The following is a 20,812-nucleotide window of genomic DNA, read 5'->3' on the forward strand; positions in this document are numbered from 1 at the left end:
GAATCCAACCAGGGTTCCGGAGTATGGTTGCAATTGTTCTTCTGCTAATTGCATGGCCTTGAAAGCTTCCCAGTACATAATATCCGCTGAACTCCCTGAATCTATCAATACTCTTTTTACATCACAGTTCAAAATTTGGACTTGTATCACTAATGGATCATCGTCATGGGGTGCTACCTCCAAACCATCCTTTGCCGTGAATGCCAAATCTGGTACGCTTAATGGCTGAGGCTGACTTACGAGGTATATTTCCGAGATAGCTCGGCGTACGTACCTTTTCCTTGCTGAGCTTGATTCGCCCCCGCCTGAGAATCCCCCCGCTATTGTATTCACGGAGATTCTCCCCTTGGGAGGCTCTCTGTTTGGCCCAGGAGGGTCTCGTGGCTCCTGCCGGGGAACTTTTGGCACGACAACCCGCCCTTGGGCGGCGTCGTCAATAAATTTGCGAAGGTGTCCGCTTTTGATTAGTTCTTCGATTAAATCTCTTAGGCGGAAGCATTTCTCCGTGGAGTGACCTCTACACCTGTGATATGCGCACCAGGCGTTATCGTCCAGCCCCATGGGGATGTTTCTGGTTCTCCTTGGGGGGAGGTTTGCCAAACCAGTGGCCAGAATCTCATTTAAGACGTAAACCTTTGAGGCGTTTAATGGCGTGAAGTCTTCATTGGCGGGATGATTCCTGAATTCTCTTCTGGGCGGTTGGCGGTAGGGCTTCCCATGGTGCCTCTGCCATGGGTCTCCTTGGTGGCCCCCCGATTTTGGTCGTGGGTGTTCGGGCGCTCTAGTGGCACGGCCCACGTATTCCTTCTCCTTAACGTCTCTTTGCCTTTTCTCGGCGTTACTTTCTTCGCCCTTAATATAACACTCCGCCCTCTTGTTCACCTCTTGCATCGACGAGGCTGGCTTTTGGGCTAAGGACTCATTGAAATGTCCCGCTCTTAGCCCATTGTGGAAGGCTGCCACAAACATCTCCTGATTTGGATTTGAGACTTTGATGGTGGCTTCGCTAAATCTGGCGAGGAAGTTACGCAATGACTCGCCAGGGTTTTGGCGGATGGAGAAAAGACTGGTTGATGTGACTTTCACGTGTTTCGATCCAGCGAACTGGTGAATAAATTTTTTATGAAAGTCAGCATAACTCTCAATTGAGTTTCTTGGAAGGTTCATGTACCAACGCAGGGCGACATCCTTGAAGGTGCCGGCTAGTAATTTACACTTTAGATGTTCCGGAGCATTGATTATGGCAGTTTGTGTCCCAATTGCCATCAGGTGCTCCCTTGGATCCGTCTTTCCGTCGAAGGTAGGAAGGTGAGGAACCTTGATTGTTTCCACCACTTGGGCATCCCACAGGTGCTGTGCTAAGGGTTGTACGTCCATGACGCCCTCTCCCTCCTCCTCCTCCAAAATCAATTTCGCTTTCTCTTTCTCATTAGTTCTTTCGGCTTCTATGGCCGCAATCTGAGTTTGTAAGCGCCGAATCTCTACGACGGCGGCTTGCAGGGTGTTAACGTTAGAGTTGTCGTGGTTTTCGTGTTCTCCAGCCATGTGAAGATGTTTGATTTTTCGTCTAGTTGCTGTGATAGGCTGGGATCAAATGATTTTACCGCAGCCCCACGGTGGGCGCCAAAATGTTCTGGTAAAAAACAAGGGGGTTTGTATTATTGATCAAATGGTGTGATTACACTCAGTTCAATCCCAACAACCCTGGGAGTTTAATAAGTCAGAATTCGATCCTTCTCTACAGATGGAAATATGAAACTATTTATAGACCATTGAAGCCTTCTTCTCCAAGCTAGGGTTCCTACAAATCCGGTCTTCAGCGCCTTTTCCGGTGATGCAGCGTGAAAGTAGGAATAAAAACCTTGGTCTCCAAGCCATGGCAGTTTCAAGGAGTTGTTTTCTTCATTCCCAAGTTAATCGCTAGGGAAGGATGAAGATATTTCTTTCTCGTGGGTAAATCCGTCTTATGGGCGTTATCCATCGTTACCTACCTCGCCCAAGCTTCGTATCGCCGAATGGACGTTTAAAATTTAATTGTTTTGGGCCTGTTTCCTTTCTCATATTAATTGGGCTAGTTTGGTTTTGCTTTTAAGCCCCTTGCCCGGTCCAGTTAGAATTTGTCCCGTATATGATAATTAATTTGAAAATTAAATAAGTTAGAACTTATCCCGTATAAAAGTTTTTTTAAATTTTTTTTTTGGTAATTTAGAACTTGTCTCACGTTTGATAATTATATCAAAAAATTTATCAGTTATATATTATCTCGTATATGATAGTTATTTGAAATTTATATAAGTTAGAACTTATTCCGTATAAGATGTTTTTTTTAAAAAAACATTGTAATTGGTTAGAACTTTCTCACATTTGATAATTATTTTAAAATTATTATCAATTATAATTTGTCCCATATATATATCATAGTTTATTTGAAATTTATATAAGTTAGAACTTATACCGTATAAAATAGTTTTTTGAATTTTTTATTAGTTATAACTTGTGTCACATTTGATAATTTTTTTGAATTTTTTATCAGTGATAATTTTCCCGTATACGATAATTGTTTTTTACAGAATCCGTATACAATAGTTAAAATTTATCCAGTGTATATAGAATTTTGAATAAGTGATGAGCGGGAAAAAATTGAATTTGAAATTTGATTAGACATTGGGAGAAGTAAAAATATGTCACATGTGTTTGTGGCTTAGATGACTTAGTTTCATTTAAACTGAAAAAAATATAAATTGCTCAATGGCTAGGTTACAATGTAAAATTTGGTTTGATAAAACATTTTTCCACTCACAAATGCCCCACATGGCTCATATGACTTGGTTTCATTTGAAAAAGAGTGTACTTTTAGTTCAATCATAAAAAATTTGGACATCAATTACCCTCGTTTGGGACACATGGCATCACCTTAAGCAAAGATAATTTAGACATATCCAGAACAATTAACTTTCTTATATAGATTAGATTATTCTTTAACTTTGCCCTTTCTATCATCGAAGGTTGGAAATTTAATTTAAAAAATAACAATTTTTAATCTGTTTCTTCAAGTTACCCCTTTAATAAATATGCTAATGGAGAAAAACATCACATTGATATATGTAAAAGACACTTGCTAATCTTTTATATTATAAGCTTGTATATACAAGCAAACTCTAAACCCTAATTTGTTTTTCCTATTTTCCTTCCATTTTATCTTGCAATTTTTATTAAAAAATAATACAATTTTGTCTTGACTAGGATTCGAACCCGCAACCCTTCAATGCAAGACAATATTTCCAACCATTATGGCAAGTATACCAATTGTGATTAAAATTATGTGCAATAATTGATAAGCACCATCAATTTTAAAAGTATATCATATCAAAATTATTGTTGACTATATTATTCATCACGAAATATTTTTATGTCTTTCCTGATCAATGATTTTTTTTTCTACCGGATCATAAATTTAGAGAATAATTATCATGTGAGATTTGGAAAGTTATTATCACGTGTAATTTGGAAAGTTATTATCAAACTCAATTCTACTAAATCAATTTTTTTTGCAATACAACCAAACACAACCATAGTCATGTCACTAATCACATTCGTTATTTTGTTTTTAATATTGCAGATTTAATATTAACCGATGATCAATCGATATAATATGCACTAGCAGACCAATTGTGATTTAAATTATGTCCACAAAGTGTTAAGCTCCATCAACTTTCATAGGAAAGATTTCATACGACAATTAAGCACCATCAATTTTCATTGCACAATTTAAACAATTAAAAACCGATAATCTCTTATATTATAAGCTTGCTAACATAAGCTAACCCTAAACCAAATTTTTTTTCCCCTCATTTTCTCTTTCTTTTTATTGCAGCTTTATATTAAAAATATACAGATTTGTCATCGAACCTGCATCTCTTACTTACAATAAAACCTTTCAACCGCTAAAACATGTGCTTCAATTATGAAAGAATTTAGGAATCCTAATATGTTAACCCTGTTTTCAATAAATTTGAACGGCGAAATTAATCACAGTTTTTATTTATTTATGGATGTCTACTTAAGTTTATGTTCTTGATTACGTCTTTAATTTATTTTTTTAACCTTTAATTATCATCAATTTTTTAACCTTTAGTTATCAGCAATTTTTTTTAATAAGTAAACAAAACGATGGAGTTCAAAAATTATTTAAAAAATATATAAAATATAAAATATAAAATAAGCACATAAACAAATATAGAATAATTAGTCTATGAAATTCCATATACTACTCTTATTGAAAATGCTCTTAGAATTTTTGTATTTTATTTTTTATTGTTACATATTACACCTAATTAGACCCATGCACCGCATGGGTGAAAGTTCTAGTGATTCAAAATGTTTGATTGAACTTTCGGTGGTGATTAACGCTGAACTTAGTAGAGAGGACCGCAGTTCGATCCCCCGCAAATACGATCAGGAAGGGGTTGAAACCACTTGATGCCAGAACTGACACCCGAACCAGATTAAACTGGTGGTGGAAAAAAAAAATGTCTGATTGAACTTCTTACAAATCGTTAAGCGCTATAAATATTAATTATTATTATTTAGTCGAGAAATTATTATTTTTAGCACAATATCCGTTTTACACACTATAAAATGATCAAATCATATTCTATTTTTACATTCAAAGAGAAATAAAATATGGCTAAAACTCTCACATTTGCGTATGCTGTGATTTTATTTCTTTTCTTATTTTTTGTTGCAAGAAATATCGATGGTAATATATTTTTTTATCCTTCCTTCACTAGTTTGTAATTTGCACACAATCTTTTCATCCCAATATTAATAACTTTTTTTTATTTTTATTACAGCATTAATTCCATGTAAAAATGATTCTGATTGTCCAGACTCTACTTATACTCGAACGTTTAGGTGTGTTAACAAAGTATGTAGATGGACTCGCAAGTTCAGGGCAATTGGCTAGAAAGCACGTGCGTGGACACTTATCCTCCACGGAAGAATAAGTTTTTACACTACTAGTAAAAATACTACCATAGTTGCCATATTTATATTGTGTCGAAACCCAATAATTATTTTTATTTATTTCTCTTTTTGTAATTTTTTGGACCTTACAAATGTATTAATATGTACAATTAAGATTTTGGTAATGAAATGAAATAAGGCACTAAATAAGAAAAGATAATTATTTTGTTTCTTTTTGTTGTTTTTTTTTTTTGCCAAAAAAAATAATTATTTTGTTTTTTTTATTAAAACCAAACGAACTTAATGCATTTCATTAATTATCAAAAGTTTAACACTTACCGTAATAATAACCTCAAATCTATGGAAATTAGTCTAATAATTAACGGTCGTAGCTAAAGTATGAGCAACTGAATTCACTTGTCCCATAATAAACTTAACTTCAAACTCTACATATAATTACATAACAATAATAATATTATTAATGATTGAAAGAACTCTATATTGTCTCGCCGCTTTGTACTAATTGCTTCAACCAACACTGGAGAACCACTTTTAAATTGGACTTGTTCAAAACCTCTATACTTAGCTTTATTCATGGCTTGCAACAATGTTCTTGCTTGACCCTCATATGTTGATAAAACTAGCTGTTGCCACTGTGTGAATCTAGAAGTAGACTCATCGGAGCTATTACAGAAACAAGCACCCCACTGTTGTCCTTCTCGAGTCGACAAAAAACACTACATCTATATGAATTTTAACCATTCTATACGAGACTTTTCTCACATGTTCGTGCTTATTAGAAGCATGACATAATGATAATCATTATTTTGCATCTTATGAATAGCAAACCACTCATTCCAATGATCAAACGCAGCCCATCCAATTTGACTTGACATTCTAGCAATAGAATGCCATATACTCCAAAATAACGCAGCCAATCACCTATAGTAGCATAATCCTCATTCCAACACAAGGCAAACACTCTATCTGCCACACTACTTTGCTGACATGCCGCATAAACCATGACATATGGCAGTCCTATCATAGGTCCAAAAGTGCACGGAAATATCAATTATAGTATAAAAAGTTATCGATCCCATAGAGACCAATGTCAAGTACCGTATTCTGTTGTTAAGGTGTTCATCTAAGTCGCGCGAATTAGTTTTTTAGCGAAAAAGGAAAATAAAGTCATTTTTTTAATTTATTTTTAATTGACGAGAGGCCGGAATGAAACTCTCACCGACCGTTGGGACTCACCAAGTCATCTTTTATCTATACCTACATATAAAGAGGATACAAAAAATTTTGGTGTGGACTTTTCATAATACCAACAATACCCTTGATTTTTTTTGCAGCAAAAATCTTTTATTAACAAACTCACCATAACATAATGCATTTTTTTTTTTCGAGCAGCAAAAATCTTTTATTAACAAGCTCACCATAACATAAGACATGCTTTTTTTTTTTTTACACAAGTTTGCATAATATAAAATATGAATTTTTTTTTACATAAGTTTGCATAATAGAAAATATGGATCACACATGCCGCTAATATTTATAATGAAAAAATAAATTAAGTTTTAAAATAGATTTTATAGCTACGTAATCTAATTGCCCGCTTTCGTTTGTCCAACATGTTACGGTGCAAAATCCTTTTAATGAAAATAATTAGTTTTAAGGCATAAATGCAGTTTCGGTCCCCCTATTTTCAATATTTTGAAGTTTTAGTCCCCTTATTTTGAAAACCAACTTTTTGGTCCCCCTATTTCAATTTTTTATTACTTTTGATCCCCCACCCTACTTTTGAGTCAATTTTGATGACGTGGCCAAGTCACTTATGACATGGCAGATGCCACATGGACACAACAATTATACATGTAATTATTCTTTATTTTAATTTTAATAAAACACGTTAAAAAATATTTTTATTGATAAAATAATTAATTTAATTAAACTATATGTTATGTATAAAAATTGAATCTTGCTTCAAAAATAAAATAAAATTGAATCTGTGAATTTCAAATTGAATCCATCTTTCCCAAAACCAATATCCTCCCCTCGATGTTCTCCCTAATCGATCCCTACTTCTCAATCCATCAATTAAGTTTTTCTCCTCCATAAACATTCACATATAAAAAGCTATCGTAAGAAAAAATTGTGTCTATCATGTTCCTATTGAGGAACAAAGAGATTGTTCTTTACCCAGATTATCATGGCAGAACTTGACAAATTTTAATTCAAGTACAATGATCCTCTCAAGTAGGAGCAAAATATAAAAAATCCATCTTTATAAAGGAAACACAAATTATTAAGAAGCTTTAATTTGTTAATTTGGTTAAAAGGGTAAAACCAAAAATGTATGGAAACAATGGAACAGAGATATAAACTCAATGAGGGAGAATAATATTTTTTTTGCAGCAAGAAGAATGAAATTAATTTAGCTAGGGGCACAAGATATGCCCATGGGATTTAGGGTTTTTTTTCTTACGGTATAAGGATTATTTTTTTAACAAATATTATAATTTAATTTATTATTTTATCAATAAAAATATATTGTAATATATTTTATTGAAATTAAAATAAAAAATAATGACATGTAATTGTTGTGTCCATGTGGCATTTGCCACGTCACAAGAGAGTTGCCCACATCATCAAAATTGACTCAAAAATAGGGTGGAGGATCAAAAATTTTAAAAAATTGAAATATGGGGACCAAAAAGTTGGTTTTTAAAATAGGGAGACTAAAACTTCAAAATATTGAAAATAAGGGGACCAAAACTGCATTTAAGCCTAGTTTTAATTACTCAAGAAGTGCTTAATATTTTTATTAATATATTATTAATAGAGTAAATTTTCAATAAGGGTAGAAAATTTGGAATTAAAACCGACAAGAATAAATTAGTAAACTTGGTAGTAATCAATTTTATTATATTTGTAGTAGAAGTAGTAGATTTACCAAAATCGAGGCAAATGAGTTTTTACTCAAAAACAAAACAAATGACTTTTTACTATTCAAATTGAACCAAACATTCCTACCCTCTAGATAATTGAGTTATGTTTAGAAATTAGACCAATCCTAACAAATATGTTTTCATATGGACCAATCAATGATCAAATCCAAACCAAATAATTATAAATAAAAGATCTAGACCACGTAATTAAGAGAGTAAAGCTCAACAACCTGCACATGTGAAATGCCTTTGAAATTAAGAGGTACTTGGTTCGAAACTTGGCACATGTGAAAAATACTAAGAATTGGAGAGCTTAACAACATGCAGAGCTCGACGGGTGTCGATGGAGATTATCTATGTTTTACACTTTGGAGTTTTTTTGTTTGTTTGTTTTTGTTTTAAAAATAATATGCTCAATTGCATTATTGGTCCTCCTATTTTTTCAGTTTTACGAAAATGGTTTTTTTATTTTAAAATTAAACTTTTTGCTCCTATTATTTTCACATTTGTCGCAGCTTTGGTCCTAACTCGTATTTTTTCCCCTAAAAGTGATGACCTTTAATGCCAAAAATGGTGAACTTTGGTCTCAAATGTATTATTTTTATCTTTAGATTTAATGTTAAAGACAATAAATCACTTTTTAGAACGCCAAAAATCACCATTTTAAAAGGAAAAACATGAGACGAGACCAAAAATTTCAACAAATATGAAAATCGAGAGACAAAAAAGTTTAATTTTAAAACGGTGGTACTATTTTGGTGAATTTGATATAATAAGAGGACGAAAAGTGGAAATAAGTCAAAATAAGAGAAGACACATGGCATGATATGCATGGTTGGATTAATCAAACGAACTAAAATAATTGAAAGTTAGGGTGGAATTCCCTCTAACAACAATAGAGTATCCTTTTCCTAGTTTTTTGCTTGCTTCTGAGTATCCAAAACTAACAGAAATTTCTACCTTGTCTCTCTCGCCTTCTCTCAATTTCACATTCACACAAAACAACACATCCCAAACCCATCGCACTCTTCTCTTCTCTTCTCTCTCTCTCTCTCTCTCTCTCACACACACACACACACACAAGAACAAAACCCTATTCTCTCCAATTTCTATATACTCTCTCTAAGCTTCTTCCATTTCGTTGCTCATTCATCTTCGCCTCTGTGGCGGTTACCAAAACGACGTCGCTCCGTAACTTTCTTCAACCTTTGTTTCGTGTCTCTAGGGTTAATATTCCCCTTCATTGTTATGCCTCTTTAACCCTAGTTAACGAACAAGTGCTTTTTTCACACCTTTCAATCACCACCGTCTGCGTTTCGTTTAGGGTTTTATCATTTTTTTTTTCTATTGGTGCTCTTCACTGAATATATTGTTGTCCTTTAGGGTTTTCAATATTTTCAATTTCAATTTTTAGTTCTATGAATGGGTTAGCAATAGATTGAGTTCTATCTCTGAATTGGTGTTATTTGGTGTTTAGGTGGTGAAGAGGTGTGTGTGTTTTGTTGTTGTTGTTAATTTTGATCATGTACAGTGTTAGTTATGGATAGAAGTGAACCTGCGTTAGTTCCAGAATGGTTGAGAAGTGCTGGAAGTGTTGCTGGTGCTGGCAATTCAGCCCAACATTTTGCATCTTCGTCTAATCAAACCGGTAACCTCGAGATGCTTTTTGATTTACTTACATAGTTTAATGCTTTAGCTGGATTCAAATTATAATATTGTGTTCAATGTTGTCAATTGTGGAATCCGGAAAATAACATTTTGTTCAAATTTTGCCATGCAACCAAGCTATTGTGCGCCACTATAACCGTTATTTGTGAATATTTTGTAGTAAATAACTTATTGCATCAAATTCTGGTATGTTATAACGCCACTAATCATTATTTAACAACGCCGCTCAAACTTTGCCATGCAAAGAAGCAATTGTGCGCCACTATAACCGTTATTTGTGAACATTTTGTACTAAATAACTTATTGCATCAAATTCTAGTATGTTATAACGCCACTAATCATTATTTAACAACGCCGCCTTCTCCCCTTTAATAATTTTGTTCCTTTTCAAGCATTCATTCATATATATACGACAAAAACCGGTGAATGCGTGTTATTTAAGTTTACAATTGTGTTATGTAATTTCCATGCGAAATGGAGGAAATAATTAATGAATGTCTTTTTGTTGTTTTGTAGATTCTCATTCTCCATCTGCCGCCCATAACAATAGGAACAGATCTTCTAAGAACACCAGTGAATTTCTTGATCGAACATCATCGTCAAATTCTAGGAGGGGTTCTATCAATGGTTCTGCCAAGCATGCATACAGTAGTTTCAACAGAAACCATCGTGACAAGGACCGTGATAGAGAGAAAGATAGATCCAATTTTGGAGACCATTGGGACCGTGATGGTTCTGACCCATTGGCCAACCTTTTTTCTGGAAGGATAGAGAGGGATACATTGCGGCGATCTCATTCAATGGTTTCCAGGAAACAGGGTGAGACCTTACCTCGTAGAGTTGCAGCTGAAACTAAATCTGGTGGAAGCAGCAGTCACAACAATGGCAATGGCTTACTTTCTGGGGGTAGTGTTGGCAGTAGCATTCAGAAAGCTGTCTTTGACAAGGATTTTCCATCTCTTGGGGCTGAAGAGAAGCAGGGAATAGCTGAAATAGGGAGGGTTTCATCCCCTGGTTTGGGTGCCACAGCTAGTCAAAGTCTACCTGTTGGTAGTTCTGCTTTGATCGGAGGGGAGGGATGGACATCTGCACTTGCAGAGGTACCTTCCATAATTGGAAGCAGTAGTTCTGGATCTCTATCAGCACATCAAACTGTTACTGCAACTTCTGGATCTGTTTCAGCTGGTACAACAGCTGCTCTTAATATGGCTGAGGCATTGGCACAGGCTCCTTCCCGAGCTCGTTCAACTCCCCAGGTAGTTGAGCTTGTTACCTGTGGCACCAGATTCTTTATTCACATTCATTTAATTCCTTAAATTATAATGATTTTGATTATGTTCACTATCAGTTAATAATGCATTATTGCCTGAATCAATTGTAGGTGTCGGTAAAAACACAAAGGCTTGAGGAACTGGCTATCAAGCAGTCAAGACAGTTGATTCCAGTAACACCATCTATGCCCAAGGCTTTGGTAAGAGAATTGTCTATTGCGATTTTCAAGCTTTGTTCTTTTACATTTGAATTAGATTTCCTATAGCAAATTTCTATGGTTCTGAGCCGTATCTTTTAATTGTCTCTCTTTTAGTAAATCTATGTTTGTGGTAACTTTATTAGTAAAACTAGCCTGCACTGTTATATAAGCTTATCCGGTGGATGATATGAGCCTATTTTAAGTGTTAGCCTTTTTTGGTTTCAAACTTTTATCCAGTTATTTATCCCCATAAAGAATACCCAGTTCTTGCCTTATTTTAATGAACCTGTGTTAGCCTATTTGAATGATTGAGCACCAGTGTTGTATATCAGACATGGTGGATATTGTAGGTGGGATTTCAACCAATTTTTTAGGGCTATTTTCAGCTTTATTGTTTGGAGGGCTGTGTTTTGTAACTGATTGGACATGGCAATGGATAAATACATCTCTTTGCCTGGAGTTGAAGTTTTTTACCTTGACTAGAAGTGTAGTTGTCGATAGGCGATGTCGATCAATAGCTGCAGGGCAGAGCGGAGAGTGTCTGCTGCCCCTACACGCGACTTCACATCGCAGAAGGGAGTAAATGCCGTAGCGGCCATTTTCACGGAGCAACGGAAGCAAGGACGTAGGAGACAAACAGAAGGGAGCAGAGAAAGGGGCGAAGGAAGGAAGGATGCAGAGGTATAAGTAAAGGAAGAAAACAGAGTTGTAGAAGACGAAAGAAAAGATTACACTATTGTAGCGGTACTGTATTAGGGTTATTGCTGAAATAAGCTAATGGATTGTTCTCTTATTGTTTGGGCCTATATGGCATCTAAGTTAACTGTAGTCCAAATAAAACGTGATGCTGCAAAGTAACCAAACAGTACAAATAATTGAAATAACAATAGTGAAACGTGAGGCAACCAAGTCTTTACTGAATAGTAACAATAAGAGAAATAACATAATTAAGTAATGCAAAAAATATATTATTACCTATACACTTTTAGTGTAACAAGATTTAGATATATACAGTATTAATTAATTAATATTAATTATTTAATATATATTTAAAATATAAGTTTAAAATAATTCAAATAGCAGTTGATTAATTGCCCAAGTGGATGATTTTCCTTTTCCAGTTCTTCTTTTCAAGGATTGGTTTTATAAGCTATATATTCAATTCTATGAATCTTAATATCATTAGTATCATTAAATGTTTTATTGTTATGGTGATATTTGCATGCTCCTTGTGTGCTGACCCCCAATATGAAAAAATATTTTGTTTTGTATTGCTATTTGCGAATCAATCTAGTGCTGGCGGTACTAGTCTGGTCCATCATGTGCTGAGAATTTCTTTGTTATTATTGTACATGCTGGAGGGGAGTCTTAACCTGGGAAGATGAGGTTGCTACGAACAATAATCTGTTGTCAAATGATTTTTCAATTGCTTAGGAAAACCAATTTTTCAAATAAAATTATTAGAACATGGTGGGACACATTTCTAGGTGTAACCATCTGTTTTAAGGTCAATTTATGTCAAGATAACCTGATACACTTAAGTGGTTTTTTTTTTTGACAAAGATCCCTTTATTTCTTTTAATCCTAAGAATGATATTAATTCACTTAAGTGGGTCTTTTGTTTTTTTTCTTTCTAACAACACTTATGTGGGTCATGTGACCACCTAATTGTTGTCCTGACGCCTGACGGTTCTTCTTCTCAGTATTTTCTCTTTGCTCTCATGCATCACCAGTCCACTTTTTCTCATCCCAAAGGCTAATAACCAGTTTAGGTAACACAGCTCTTGTGGCTTCCATCGTCATGATTTTTCAGTTTGGAATAGATTGCCATCCTTATGAATCATGATTCATGGCTATTGTTACTGGTTTTTGAAATTTATCTCCCTCCTCTGTCGTCACTAATCTTTGGCCCCTTTTTGTCGAGGATCTCTGTTTCCTAGTCATCATATGCAAATGTGATTTTGCGCTCCTTCTGTGTTGGTAATTCTGATTGGATGAGGAATTACTCTTGTTTGATTTGAACCCTAATTAAAAAGTTGTAATTCTTAATTGAAAAGAAAAAATGCCCAAGTGAACAAACCGTTGGCTTCATATTCCTATTCCTACATACACTGATAGACTGAACACGGATTCCACTTTGTTGGCTTCATATAATTCCCTTGTTTATAATTAAAGTAACTAAAGTACTGATTCATTTGATATGTTATTGTGAGTTGTGACTCATGAAAATTAATGGTTTATGCGCTTTTATTGAACTTCGTTAATCTTTATCGATATCAGTAACATAAATTGACGTTGCAAACTGCGTTATGATATGTTTTCAGGTTTTATCTTAATGTTCAATACTGTAAAAAGGGATTTTAATGGTATACTGGTTTATTTTTTTGCATTTATGGAAGGATATTTAATATTTATATTGTTTGATATATGTAACCAACCCTGACTAGTGAAAATTCTTTCACTGCTATAATGATGTTCTTTTTGTTTGCATGTCTATTTGGAAAACTGTAGAGGAATTAGAATTGTGCAAAGGATATGTTTGTTTTAAATCTTTGAATGATATTGAAAATTGAAATTGATTATATCTTGGTGTTTTAGCATAAAGTCTGTTTCCTCGCTGTATTCAATTTGAATATTAGCTTTCTTTTCCTTTAAACTCTTGGTGACATATGTTAGTTTTTTTTTCAGGCTCTTAATTCTTCTGAGAAATCAAAACCAAAAACAGCTGTCAGAAATGCTGAGATTAATTTAGCTACCAAGAGTGCACCACAGCAACCCTCTGCATTGCACATTGCTAGTCAATCTGTTCGCACTGCAAATGCCAAAGTTGACGTTCCAAAGACATCTGGGAAGTTTACTGATCTTAAATCGGTGGTGTGGGAAAATGGTGCTTCCCCTTCTTCCAAGGATGTTTCAAATCCAACAAATTATGGTAATAGTAAATTGGCAAATCAAAATGCTGTTGCTTCAGCAGCTGCTCCTACCCTGGTGAAGAACCCCAATAACCTAAAATCCCCCACAAAGCGAAAGCCAGCTTCTTTGGATTTGAAATTAGGCTCTACTTTGGACAAGAAACAATCCATTTCTCAAATGAAGAGCCGGAATGATTTCTTCAATCTTCTTAAGAACAAAACAGCGACAAACTCATCTGCTGTTCTTCCAGATTCTGGCCAGATGGTTTCATCTCCCACATTGGAAAACTCTGGTGAAGTAAACAAGGAATCAGCTGTGCCTTCTGCAAGTCCTCAATCTGTTGGTAATGGCGCTGAAATGACTAGGAATGGCAATGCTCATTCACATGAAGAGCTTTGCAGAATTTCTGATGAAAAGAAAGATTCTATTTCCAGAGCTACAGTATATCCAGATGAGGAAGAAGCTGCATTTCTTCGTTCTCTTGGCTGGGAGGAAAACTCAGATGAGGATGAAGGCCTTACTGAAGAGGAGATCAATGCTTTTTATCAGGAGGTGGTAATCTCTTAACTTGATTCACTTTTCAAGTGAATGAGAATTTCTGATCATTAAAATTGTTTTTTTTTTATAAGCCTGATCATTAAAATTGTTAATTCTGCTATGCATTGATGTGTAATATCATGTGAATTCCCTATGAATAACTTTTCATGCCCTGCTAAATTACATTTTGATGCAACTTGCCGTTAATTGAGTTGGGTGACATTAGACGTTTCTATTCATGTTTGGCCAAATCGACATTGTTGAAGCTTGTTATCAAATGGTGTTGGTCTACTTACTCTTTGCTGTCTTTTGTTTTCCAGTGCAAGAAATTGGACCCCTCCACACTCAAGTTATGCATCGAGGGTATGCAGCCACAGCTGTCCAAGTTGTTTGATTCTTGTGCATCTGACTTGCGTGGAGCATCTGCTGAATTGAAGTCTTCTGATCCCAGATCTGAAGCTTGATGTGCTGTTTTTATTCATAGTTAGATCCAAGTTTTTTGATGGCAGAGGGCTAGTTCCATTCCTTTTGTTCTGAAAGAAAGGCTATGATTTAGAGGTTAAATATGTGGGTGGGTTTTGAATGGAACCCTGCATTTGCAAATATTGCAATAAGATACAGGTGCTTCAATCCTTCCTACTTAACAAGGAAATTCTTTTGTATTTGCCTTTTTTCTTGGTTAAAAGATATAGGGTTGGTAGGTAGGGGCTATTTTCTCTGCCGTAGTAGGGTGCTGGTAAATTGCATCTTTTGGGGTATTTTGATCCGTTTACTTTCTTTCAAGAGGGTTTTATCCTATATGATGATGTTTATTATGTTTTTGGCCAATTTTACCAAAAAAAAAAGGGAAATTAAAAGTTTATTTTAAATTTTAGAGCTTGTTGATATGATTTATTATTCATTGGTGTTTGCACTTTTTTTGTGATATCCCAGTTCATGGTTCTCTTAGCAATGTCCAGTACAATTTCCAAATAACATGTGTTGAGATACAGAATAGAATTTCATGAACAAATTGTTCTTGTGAATATATTTGTTTTTGTATTAATAAAGGATGTTTGGTTCTAACGGAATAAGTTGGACTTGCACAATATGGCAAATTAAAGTTTGAATTCCGGCTTTTAGAGAGATGCTTATATTTAGTGTTGATAGTGCTTTGAATATGATTTCTAGGCTGTGGAAGAACATTTTACTTGTGTCCCAATTTCATTCGTTAGATATCTGGGTTGGGTGAGTAGTGAGTTGTGGATACATTACTCAGAAAATTTGGAGATAGGTTTGTTTGTTTGGTCGAATCATCAATTAGATTTTTTTGAAGACACCTTTGACCTATTGAATTTTCAGAAGATGCACTCTGAATTTATCAATCTGGTCTATATAGAGACAACATTTTCTTGTGTTACATTAATGTGAAAAGAACTAGAGCTGTAAAAAGGGCCTTAAGGGGCCGGCCCTTTAAGGGGCGGACCCACTTATTCCTGATTATTAATTTTATTTAAATTTTAAACACAGTTTTTTTAGGGTGTCGATCGTGGACAGTGCTGATTGAAGAAAACGAGAATAAGTTCACGACACTAGAAAAATTGTTTAAAATTTAAATAAAATTAATAATCAGGAATAAGTGGGTCCGCCCCTTAAAGGGCCGGCCCCTTAAGGCCCTTTTTACAGCTCTAAAAAGAACTGTGGTTTATTTTGCCCAGATTGATATATTCGAAGGTATGTGGTTTGTTGGTAATTTCGGTGGGATGCAGTTTATGAAACTCATGTGGATGCGAATGCAATAAGCAACCCTCTTCCTTTTTACGTTTGGACGGTTTCTCTCCCAACCCCCCTCAATTCTTTTCTACCCCCTGAATTTCCGTTTTTGTCCCTGGGGTACTGCGGTTTATACGAACCGAAATAAGCTGACATTCTGATAAATTTCGGTAACCACTTACCGAAATCTGGGACATTTCGGTTCGCAGGTACCGAAACAATTATTTCGGTAAACTTCTACCGAAAATGGCTTAATTCCAGCGACCAACGTACCGAAATCTAGGACATTTCGGTTCGAAGATACCGAACAAGCTGACGTTCGTTTTTTGTGTACCGAAAACGCTAATGTTCGGTTTGCAGTTATCGAAATGGTCTAATATTTGGCTTCGGTGAATACGAACCGAAGTTTTTCGGCAAAAATGTTTCAAACCACAAGAGGCAAACTTGGATTTTTGGGGGGTGGAAAAGAATTGAGGGGGGTTGGGAGAGAAACCATCTTACGTTTGGGGTGTTGTCAATTTTTTTTACTTATTTTTGAAGTGGCAAATTCCCCGTTTTTGCAATAACACTATGGTCGTAGCACAACACACTACAAGTGGACAGACTTTTTTTTTTTTTGACTAACAACAAGTGGACAGACTTAATCCGCTACAATCCCTATTAGGATTGGACAACCAATAATGTAAATCATAACAAAAACCTTTTGTTTTCCTGACCTTTAACCACAGCCACAAATGTGTTTTGATATTATAGACTACTAAATGGATTGAAAATACTTTCTTGTTAAAAAGACAATAATGACATTCTTTCTAGGTTAAATTGTACTTTTGACCTCCTAAGTTCATAAAGTTGTGACTTTGACTCCCTAATTTTCAAAATAGCATTTGTGGCCTCTATTTTTATTCCATTTTGCAAAATGTTAATTTTGATCAAGTCAACGCTGATGTGGCAAGTCACTCAAGTGACTTAGCTGTCACATCAACTTCTTTTGCCACCTAATAATTAATAAATTTAAATTAAAAAAAAGGAATTCATTTATTTCTAAAAATAAACCAATTGAATAACTTATGCTGAGAAAACCAACGAAAAGAATCATAAACTCAATCACATCTATTTCTCCCTAAATTATTTCCATGAAAACAATGATAAACTCAATGGTGATCTCCATGAGTATTGCTTTCAGTGAACAACGACCATTCATTCTCACGAGAAAACATGTCTCAACATGAAAAACGTTTCATGCGATCTTTTAAAGGAAATATCACATGGTCATCTCATTTTTTTTTTTTTTTTCTAACCGTATTCGGCCCACTAAATCGTTTAATTTAGTTTGAATGTTTGTTCTTCTAACATCAAGTAGTTTCACTTTCTTTCTAATAGTAGTTGCGGGAACCAAACTGTGGTCATATTAATTTAGTTAGATAATTATTTCGAACATCCAAAAACAATATATTTATTTTCAGTTTGACAAAAGTTAAAACAAAATGTAAAATTGTTAATAAAAAAGAAAGAAAATGTAAAAATAGGAGTATATTTATAAAAAATAAGTAAAAATAATTTTTATAATAATTTTTGTATATTATTCAATACAAATTCCTGTATTTAAATAGGATTATTAGAGAAAAGGAAGAGTACAATTTTATTTTATTTTTTTAAACGAAAAAAAAAGAGTACAATTTTTTAAGATTAAAGTACTATATATAATCTTAAATAGTATCACATAAGAAATATAAAATTAAGCATACTTTCATTTTCAAAATTAAGTTGTCCCAACTTGACTTCAGTACTCTTGTATGGTTTTTCTTTTAGATATGTTATACGAATACAAGTAAATCGGACAAAAATACAATATCATACTCTTTCCACTCATAGCATGGATGCCGATGCATGCAAACAATATTAAAAAGTATAACTTTATTGTATTTTTGTTAAAAAATTATATTTAAATTTTTTTTTTAATCTTTATTTCCAGTCCACATGTGAGCTTATAAATATCCACTAAAAGTCAGAATATTAGAGAAAGGAAGATTACAAATTTTATTTTTTTTAAATGGAAAAGAAGAGTACAATTTTTTAAGGTTAAAGTATATATAATCTTAAATAGTACTATCACATAAGAAATATAAAATTAAGAATACTTTCATTTTCAAAATTAAGCTGTTCCAAATAGATCTTAGTATTCTTGTATGATTTTTCTTTCGGGGGAAATAATCATTTTCGTTCCTCATTGTGCAACTCGCTGTCAATTTGGTCCCTCACATAGGAAAAATTATTGAATAGTCCCTCATTGTGCACTATGTTAGTCAACAAGCTAATGTGTCCCCAAAAAAATGACACATCAGTTTTTTTGTTCAGTTAACAGTCAAATGTAACGCCGGAGACTAAATTGACTAACAGAGTGCACATTAAGGGACTATTCAATAGTTTTTCCTCAGTAAGGGACCAAATTGACAGCGAGTTGCACAATGAGGGACGAAAATGACTATTTCTCATTCTTTTAGATATGTTATATAAATACAAGTAGACCCGACAAAAATATAATATCGTACTCTCTCCACTCATAGTATGGATACCGAGACATGCAAACAATTCTTTGTTATATTTTTGTTAAAAAATCGTGTTTAAATTACATTTTTCTTTTTATTTAATCTTTATTTCCAGTCCACATGTGAGCTTATAAATGTCCACTAAAAGTTTCCACCTGAGAACACAAAAGCAGAGTATAAGCCAAATAGAATCTTATTTCTCTACCCCAAAATGATGAAGTACTTCACTCTAGTATACACTCATCTAAAACGGGTATTAGATATCCTTATATATTATCCCTTCTATCAACTCCATGATTCTCATCATTTTCCAATAATTAAAGATATGTACAATATATGTAATTATGAACCCTGTTTAAACTCAGAGGAAGATGTAGAATGTGCAGTGTGTCTATGCAAAATAGAAGAAGAAGATGAGATTAGAGTATTGAGATGCAATCATATGTATCACAGAGAATGTTTAGATAAATGGATTGGTTTCAAGAACAACACTTGCCCTCTTTGCAGAGATTCATTGGGACCTAAAAGGGATATAACTGAGCTTGGAGCTGAAGTTCTTTGTTTAAATTTTTGTGCTATTCGTAGTGATCGAGCTCGGGATAATTGGTTTCTACTTTGAATAATATCACTTTAATCAAGCTTTGTATACAATTAAAAAGTTTATACAAGATCTATATATATATATATATATATAGGGGTTTTCCATATATATATATATATATATATATATATATATATATATATATATATATATATATATATATATATATATATATATATATATATATATATAGGCTAATGCTATGGTGGACCACTATCACAAGTGGTTCACCGTGAACAAGTGATCTACCGAATACGAATTATATTCACGTAACTGAGTAATTTGCATTCCACTACAACAGAAGGTTATTTGGCTTGTGTCATTGGCTTGGTAATAAACATGAGCAAGGTTATTTTGGGATTTAGTGGTTTAGATTTAAATTGCAGATTGAAGTTGGTATTCTATCTGTTGAACTGTTTCACCTGTATCTCCTATTATTGCCTTAGGATGATGTAATGACACTTAAAATATTTTGATGGCAATTAATATTGTTGGATTTTTTTTATTTTTATTACAAAAAATATTGTTGGATTGTTTAGCAACCAAAACAACGTTTTCTCTTTATGCCCCCATGGTTCTTTCCTCCTGGATTTTACCTTTTTGCCCTTCAATAAAAATTTCGGTTGCTACGAACCGATTTTTTTTTGCTTTGAAAAAAAATTCGGTTTATGTTAACCGAATTTTCCCTGAATTTGAACTAGAAAAAACTTCGTTTTTTGCGAACCAAAGTTTTTAGCAAGGGCAAAATTGAAACATTTGGAGTATAAAAAATACATGGGAGGCTATCAACCATAACCTGTGTACCACTAAATAGGTGAATTGGGTGATAATAAATGGATTAAAATAATTCGTAATTTTTATTTTAAAAAAGTTCAATTCTATTCATCCATTAAAATATAGTAGTAAAATTCATTTATTCTATTCGTTATTATATTTTCAATGGTATTTATTCGATCAATCTATTAATAGGGTTGAGTATCGGTCGAGTTCGGGTCGAAAATCGTAAAACCGATAAAAATCACAACATCTTAATTTAGACTCAATTCCGATCGTCTATATCTTTGATTTATTTGAATGTCGGATCATTCGGTTAACAGGTATAACAAATCGATTTTAACGGGTTAACTTGAAACTTTGTCCATACATCCACTAAAACTACTTGATATTTTTTAAGGTCTTTCACCGGCTAAAAAATGAAAAACATTTAATTTCATTAATGAATTAACTAATTCTTCAACATTTAACTACATTTGAAATCGTCCATAATAATGAATTAACTAATTTTCCAACATATAGTTATATTTGAAATAGTCCATAAAGTAGAGCAACTCTCACAAAACTAGTTTTGTAGGGTTGAGTGATCCAGCTCTCTATTTTAAGATAGTATTAGAGTCTCTTCGAGGTTTGT

At 33.8% G+C, this 20,812-nt stretch overlaps 1 protein-coding gene and 1 long non-coding RNA gene across 2 annotated transcripts; both read left to right on the forward strand.

Moving 5' to 3' along the window:
• The first annotated feature begins 4,617 nt into the window (after positions 1 to 4,617).
• Positions 4,618 to 5,196, forward strand: LOC123909802. The gene is made up of 2 exons (XR_006810015.1): positions 4,618 to 4,759; positions 4,854 to 5,196. It is a non-coding gene; the product is annotated as an uncharacterized LOC123909802 (long non-coding RNA).
• Positions 5,197 to 8,837: 3,641 nt separating this feature from the next.
• LOC123907361 (mediator of RNA polymerase II transcription subunit 1-like) lies at positions 8,838 to 15,374 on the forward strand. Its single transcript, XM_045957583.1, has 5 exons — positions 8,838 to 9,564; positions 10,101 to 10,840; positions 10,966 to 11,055; positions 13,744 to 14,520; positions 14,826 to 15,374. The coding sequence occupies exons 1-5, from the start codon at positions 9,456 to 9,458 to the stop codon at positions 14,967 to 14,969; spliced, it is 1,860 nt and encodes a 619-aa protein (XP_045813539.1). The 5' UTR covers positions 8,838 to 9,455; the 3' UTR covers positions 14,970 to 15,374.
• The last annotated feature ends 5,438 nt before the right edge of the window (positions 15,375 to 20,812 follow it).

This window comes from Trifolium pratense, linkage group LG2 (assembly GCF_020283565.1).
Source record: "Trifolium pratense cultivar HEN17-A07 linkage group LG2, ARS_RC_1.1, whole genome shotgun sequence".
In the NCBI taxonomy this organism is placed as follows: Eukaryota; Viridiplantae; Streptophyta; class Magnoliopsida; order Fabales; family Fabaceae; genus Trifolium; species Trifolium pratense.

Excerpts from the sequence above, each read along its gene's own strand:
- LOC123907361 (XM_045957583.1), top strand. The coding sequence starts at position 9,456 with ATGGATAGAAGTGAACCTGCGTTAGTTCCAGAATGGTTGAGAAGTGCT. Across the intron at positions 10,841-10,965 it reads GAGCTCGTTCAACTCCCCAG|GTGTCGGTAAAAACACAAAG; the intron begins GTAGTTGAGCTT and ends AATCAATTGTAG. Across the intron at positions 11,056-13,743 it reads CATCTATGCCCAAGGCTTTG|GCTCTTAATTCTTCTGAGAA; the intron begins GTAAGAGAATTG and ends TTTTTTTTTCAG.